Here is a 7430-nt window from a genome sequence, read left to right on the forward strand (position 1 = left end):
TGCGCACGAGAGAGAGAGAGAGCCGCGTATCACGGACAGCGACACTGAACCGAGCTCTCTTCTGCGAAGTTCACCTCGAAGTTCCTCCTGCACCCGAACAAACAAATGCAAATCGCAGTTTGAACAAACAAAAAGATGTGAAAGAGCCCAATTCAACACCACGGTGTTCTGGTGTTCACGCTCGCGCAGAGAAAGGCGTCTCAAAACAGTAGAACATCGAATTTGCTTATTTTTGCTCTTGTGCCGACAAATACATACAAAATATGTCAAAATATCCACCTTGGAAATTATGCTCGAAAAAACTCAGTTATTTCTTAAGTGAAAGTAAATAGTTGAGGATAAAAATGGGACGTGTATAATATTGGATGCGTTCATCGTCTCTTAAAGTGACCGCGCCTAATTTAGCTACTGGCTGCTGTAATGTTAATCCAAGAAAATGAAAACGAAAATCACTCACTGCTCTTGACTGAATTTCTTTGTAGTTTTAACAGTCAAACATATAACTGGAACCAGATATAATTTTTGATATATATAGCAAAACTGTAATAATGTGAGAAATGTTGAAGGTGTCTGAATAAATATAAGTTTGATTGTATATTTAATTTTTTCATTGAAGACTATCCAGTGCTATTATTTGGTTTCTGTACCTTGACACCAACAAACTTGAAAAAAAAAAAAAAACTTAAACATTGGTGTGAAACACGAGTAATGTTGTTTGCACCTTGTGCAATGTGGAATTAGTTTACAGCTTTCTCAAGCACTTTGTGATGCATTTTGGAAACAGGAGATGAGCTTCTTTTCTAATGCACCACCTAGCTTGATAAACCCCTTCTCAAAGACTTACTGTTTGTCAATTTTATTTGGGTAACACACATATTCTGAATGCCTTCGGCAGAATTTGAATGAGCCATTTTAATCTAGATTAATCTAGATTAATTTCAAGATCACAGTGAGATTAATCTAGATTAAAAAAATTAATCTATGCCCACCTCTAATATATATATATTAGAGGTGGGTACTACATATGTATATATGTAGTACCCATAAGTTAACATGCAATTAACAAACTGCATGTGCATGACATCTAGTGTTAAAACTAAATACTAGACATCTAGTGTTAAAACTAAATAGACTTACATAAAAATAACTATGAATTTATTTTTATTTTAAATAATGCACTTTTATATTGCACTGATGCAAAGGTATTAGACAAGTAACATTTTCTTCTCATGCTCTTCCTCCTCTTTGGAGTGAGCTAAGGTGAAGCAGAGGAAAAACTGGGAATCATCCATGTAGGTCATGGTGTCACTGTGAGGTTCGTCGGGATTAAACAAGTCTGACTCAGAAATAAGTTGGTAAATAAGTGGTCTTTCACCTGTACATCTATGGGAAAAAGCAGCACAACAGTCACAGGACAGACTGCAAAAAGGAAGGGTCCACCAATGTCATCTTCACACTCCAAGATGATGTGACGTGCACATGATCTGGGCTGAGGCTTGACAGATACGCACTTTACAGCATTATTGTTGTTTCCCTACAACAACTTTGGACATTGACATGTATATTACATTATAAACAAGACAGCTTTGGTGACTGTCAAACTCAGCTGTTGCGAAGTCTTTGCTGGAGTCCAGAGGCTTCTCCATGTGCCTTAAGCGTACTCGTCACTGAGAAGGGAACTCTGCAAATGTGAGGTAATTCTCCAACTCCAACTAATGGCAATGTGAAGCTGATCAACTTAAAACAAGGGAACATGGTTAAGTTTCGGCCTTAAAGAGAGTCATTTGTCGGTTTTTGACGAAATCTTGAGGTGAAAAAGAAAACACTTTTGTGGTGCTATAATGTTATTTGTACTTCAAACATTTTGATAACATATTTAAACTACCCTGACAACTGTTTTCAATGCACATTTAATAATTAAAATAAATAAATATATATATATATAATTAATACAAATTCAATTAACAAAACACCACAGCAGGCAACCGAAACAAACAAAAAAGAATGTTCTTAAAAAAAGAAAAAAAAAAAAGAAAAAAAAAAGACGACAACGACTAATATTCAGATGGCACAACGAAGACAAAAACAATCCAGCAAATCACAGACACGGTGTGGAGGGTGTGTTTGAAATGGAAACCATGTGAAATGCACTTGAGTGTGGGCACATGCTCCTACTTGATATTCTTGAGCAGGGATGTGCGAGCATTAACCACTGCTTTAAAGGCATCTTCACTGCCTGGGGCCACGCACTTGTCCGGGTGCAACAGTACAGCCAACTTCCTGTATGCCTTGTTGACTTCCTCCCTACAAGCAGAAAAAAAAAGAGAAAAACCTATTAGCCTCAGTTTGCACACATCAAACAGGCCTTTAAAATGCTGATATGGCAAACTGCTGTGGTCCCACTAAAGAGGAATCACGGTGAAGAATCAGCTAATGAAGATGGGCTTGGCCCCATACAAGAGGCTGATTAAGCTGGCAGAGAGAATTTAGGGAGGTAATTGGATTGGAGGCATTCTCCAATGATCTGACCCACATGATTAAACCTGCCAAGCTAACAAAATCAGCAGTGTTGTATCAAAAGTTTAATTAAATGGGAAATAACAGTATTAATCGGTAACAGCTATTTGTTGCTTGCTTTTAAGTATCTGGCATTCTACTAACTTTTCCAGCGAACCTGAACCTGGGAGTAAATACTAACTTTGGTTTCCTTAATGGTTATTGAAGCAACATTATGTCCTCTGTCACTAGTGGGCATTGTGTATGTGTTAAACAAAGATGGGAACACACTAACCTATTAACATCAATTGACTTGTGGGGTTTAAGAAAACAGAGCCAAATCAACATCCTAATCCAAATACAACGCCAACAAGGCTTGCACTAGTGATCTCTGCTATCTTGTGGGGAATCACGATGTCATCTCAACATCGTGATGACTGTCAGCCATTGGCAACAGACCCAAACCTAATATATACACTCCATATATACATACACTACTGTTTGAAAGTTTTTGTTTTTTAATACTTTTGTTTAGCAAGGATGAATTCAATTGATCAAAGGTGACTGTAAAGACATTTATAATTCTAAAAAAGATTTCTATTCTATTTAAAATTACAACTTAAAATGTAAAAACGGTGAAAAAAAATCTAAGATTACAAGATTAAAGTCATATTACAAGAATAAAGTCGAAATTACAAGAATAAAGTCTAAATATTTTGAGAATAAAGTCAAAATTACTTACGTTAATCTTAGATTTTTTTTTTCTTTTAATGCCGAAGTATAAAATCAGTACTGTTTTTCTTAACTTTCTATAAATCAAAGAATCCTGAAAAATTTGTATAGCAGTTTCTACATAAATATTAAGCAGCACAACTGTTTTAAAAATGTGAGTGGAGGAAAGCTGAAAGGGTTTAGTTCACTAACCTGATACTGTGCAACAGAACCCACTATACAGAGCAAAAGGTAATATCTAAATAGCCATTCATCCAGATTATGATATACAAAAGTTCAGCAGCACAAGCAGACACATTTAGCATACAATTTACCTCGTGGCCCCGGGTTTAACCCCCAGCATATCCCAGCTGTCTTTGCTGTTGCGGATGCGTCGGATGGTGTCGGCCTGCTCTTTAGTAAAACCTACACTGACCTCTGGAGTGGGTCTCTTGCCTCCATTTTCACACATATCAGTTATAGATGAGAAAAAGGCCTGTGGAGGTGGACACATAACAAATAAAGAACAGTCATTCTATAAAAAACAAACAGCAGGGTAGTCAAATGAAAAGAGTTGTATGCGAGCACAGACCTGAAACATTTCATTGATGCCTTCGCCACTCTGAGCAGAGGTTTCAAAGTAATGGAATCCTCTGCTCTCAGCCCAGAGTCTCCCCTCACTCTCATCCACAACTCGCCTTTTTGTCAGGTCAACCTTAACGGGTCAGAGACCACACTTTATAACAGTCTCTCACATAGAAATCGCAGATATCACAATAGATATTTAAACACTAGTGGCACACACACCTTGTTGGCACACACAATGAAGATGATGTTCTCCATGTTGGCCTGTGAGCCCATTTCCTGCTTCATCTCTGTGAGCCAGCTGTCCAGAGCATCAAAACTCTCCCTCAGACCAACATCATAGACTAGAATCACCCCCTGTGAGTCCTTATAAAACTCATTGCGGACCTGTAAAACACACAACATCAATTCCCTCCAACAACAGACTCTCATAGCATCACAAACCTGTGATCTATTTCTATTGACAAAGAGATGACAACAAGAAAAATGTTAAACGCCAATGCCATCAGGTTCTTCAGGGAGGACGTCACATGGACAGCAACTCAATACTTCCACACTGTGGTTAGTTAGATGTATGCATAGAGCAATAACAAAAAAACAATACTCCATTACAAGAGACTTTTTTGTCTACACATTATTTTGCTTTTTAAACACACTTAATCAAGTGCATGCACATGATAAATCAAGCAATACCTCATAAAAGAAAGGGTGTCCAGCCATATCAAAAATGTTTACTTTTATCTCCCTGTCTCGAACCTGGACCCTTGAGATGGGAGAAAAACACAATTTCATTTACATTTCATCAGTGAATCACAGTAATCATACTTTATTAATGGGCATAAGTGCATCGAAGGGTATGCACAATTGAAATCACTACAATCATATTATTTACTATTTAGCATCATTGCAGAATGGTACGCTGTGATGAATAAATAACAATAAAAGTAAATAATAGTCTGAGCCAATAGAAAAGACAAGACAGGATACAAATAGGTATTTATGTATCAAGAATAAATGATTTGAAGGTCATATTTGAGGAAACAGTGACAGAAGGAAACGATATGTTAACACACACCACTTACTTGGTCACACCATAATCTATCCCGATGGTGGCTAGATACTTGGGCACAAACCGCTTCTCACAGTATCGTTTAATAATGCAGCTCTGAAACAAACAGAAATATTATGAAATACTCCACATGTCCTACATAGTATGCTTCTATACCTATGCAGGGTAATAAAAAACATAATAATAATAAATGAACAGAGCTCCTAAATCAAACACAAACAGATTACTAGCAACGAATATTTTACAGAAACGTTATCCATGTAACTTATATCAAATACATAACAATACATGTAATTATAATGGAAAGCAGTTACTTCCTAGAGAGAAAATGAAGTAAACATCAAACTACTGATATATTCAAACATATACGTATCAACAATACATGATCTTATCAATAAACAAAGGTGAAGAACCACTTGGTTTCTTAAATTCGATGTTTGTATGGTTCAAAACACTCCGTTCTTACCTTCCCCACCTCTGCATTTCCCAGACTAATGACCTTAACCCGTAACGACTTCTTGTTTTCTCGTCTTTTCTGAACATTCGTTTCCATATTGCACTTATTCCCGAACCTCGTCCAAAAGAGGAGATGAAATATCTCTAGAATTCACGTGTGACTGTGTCTGAGTCTGACAGTAAACGGAGAGAGAGAAAGAGCAGATGGCTATGTGGCTAACAGAGAGCCAGTGTGACACGGAATATTATGGATAACATTTTTCCATAAACCGAAAGTACATTTCACGCATGTTTTCTACCCATAAAAACCCGCATAATGTTAACTGTTATATTTCAGCAGGTATAATGATTTAAACTCGACATGCTAACGGGATAGCTGCCTTAGCAACGACTATTTGTTTAACGTACACGATTAAAAACAACAGATTCAGCAAAGCTTTGTGCCATATACATAAATATAAAAATATAAACACGTGGTTTTAAAACCGCATTTTACGTTATATATTTCATAAAGACGTTAACGGCAATTATTATAAATAAGCATAATCTGTGTAATAAAAACCGCAAACAGATTAAGGTTTCTATGGCGACAGCAGATACAGCATACACAGATTCGACAGTGGGGAGTCAATTGATGATGTCCGACTCGTGAATGAATCATTACTTTGAAAAGGATGAATCAGTTGAACCGACTCACAAATCATGATAGAACCTATCGGTGTTGAATGTTTCATGACTGAATTAAAAACTCTTCCTAACATGTCCGACTCGTAATGTGTCCAGAAAAGATGAGTAAACTGAATACGAGGAATTTTAGTGAACCGAAAATTTGACAATTAAGTTAGGTTAATTACTTTTAAAGCTGATTTTGTGCTTACGATTTGAAGGTATGGTTGTTTGATCATAAAAATGTGCATACGAGTTGTTTTTAATATCGCATATATATTTTTTAATCGTTAAGAATATTTTCAGTAAAGTGTTTAGTGTTTAATAGGCTATACGTGCAAACTCGGACACATTAAACACACTTAATAAAACAAGCATTAACAGAATATGTTATTACAAATGGTTTTATTTTAATGTTTCAGAGTGATTCAGTATTATTATTATTTTAGAACCGGTTCTATAAAACGAATTGTTTAGAAGAACCGACTCGTAGAAATCAACAAATTTGCGGTGTCGGTTAGGAAACATGACAGTAAATCTGATGTCCTATAATAAGATCTATAGTCAACAAGAGGAAAATAAAAAGCTTCTGAAACTCTGTGCCAAGTGAGTCACAATGGGATGGAGAGAGAGTGCAACAAACCAACAGGCTTGAGGGAGGGAGGTAGGCTCTCATTATCATGAAAGTTTACAGGTCCAAAACTAGTAGTCCAAGACTCCCATGCTTTCCAAAAAGGATTAAGATATAGTATAAGTTCGATTATAGGAGTATATATTGTTCACATTAGTATAGCGAGAAGATGCCACTTCCATGTTTTCCAAATTTTTCAAGTCTCCCAGATTTGCCAAATCCAAGACGACTCCTCTTGGATTGCAGTACTCTGGTAGACCATCAGGTTGGAGGTGGTAAGCACATTTCTTCACCATATATTTCTGTTTTTGTTGTTTTTGCATGCTTTTGTTTTCATTTATACACATGAACACTTTATTTACATTTGATGTTTTGAAATAGCCTGATTCTGAATTTGATCCATTAATTTTTGATCTAAGAATGCTCGTACAACATTTAACAACTGCAAAAAAAATAGTAAATGGTGTTTGGTAATATGCTGCTATAATTCAACCAGCTCTATGTTTTCATATATAATTCACAGTTTTGTGTCTAAAGCTGAAACATGGTCAGATTAACACTGAGCCATTTCACATGCCTTGGATCAGACGCTAGAGCTTCTCTAATCAGCTCAGGGTAGAAAACACACAGTATACTATACTGTAGATATGGATTATTTATTTATTTATTTAAATAAAGATTTATTAATATAGTTTCATGTCGTTAAAAATAGTATAAGCAAAATAGCCACAAATTCAATTAATTAGACAAAGTGGAATTTTGTTCTTGTGATGTACACAACATTCCTTTTTAAATCAAATCTAATATTAAAGTCTC

The 7430-nt window shown here is 36.0% G+C and overlaps 1 protein-coding gene across 1 annotated transcript; it reads right to left on the minus strand.

The window, feature by feature from the left end:
- Positions 1 to 840: 840 nt before the first annotated feature.
- Positions 841 to 5933, minus strand: LOC127976804 (dnaJ homolog subfamily C member 27). Its single transcript, XM_052581476.1, has 8 exons — positions 5328 to 5933; positions 4875 to 4957; positions 4486 to 4555; positions 4015 to 4179; positions 3800 to 3922; positions 3543 to 3703; positions 2176 to 2304; positions 841 to 1737 (listed from the first exon to the last, which is right to left on the minus strand). The coding sequence occupies exons 1-8, from the start codon at positions 5412 to 5414 to the stop codon at positions 1734 to 1736; spliced, it is 822 nt and encodes a 273-aa protein (XP_052437436.1). The 5' UTR covers positions 5415 to 5933; the 3' UTR covers positions 841 to 1733.
- Between the last annotated feature and the right edge of the window lie 1497 nt (positions 5934 to 7430).

This window comes from Carassius gibelio, chromosome B17, assembly GCF_023724105.1.
Source record: "Carassius gibelio isolate Cgi1373 ecotype wild population from Czech Republic chromosome B17, carGib1.2-hapl.c, whole genome shotgun sequence".
Classification (NCBI taxonomy): domain Eukaryota; kingdom Metazoa; phylum Chordata; class Actinopteri; order Cypriniformes; family Cyprinidae; genus Carassius; species Carassius gibelio.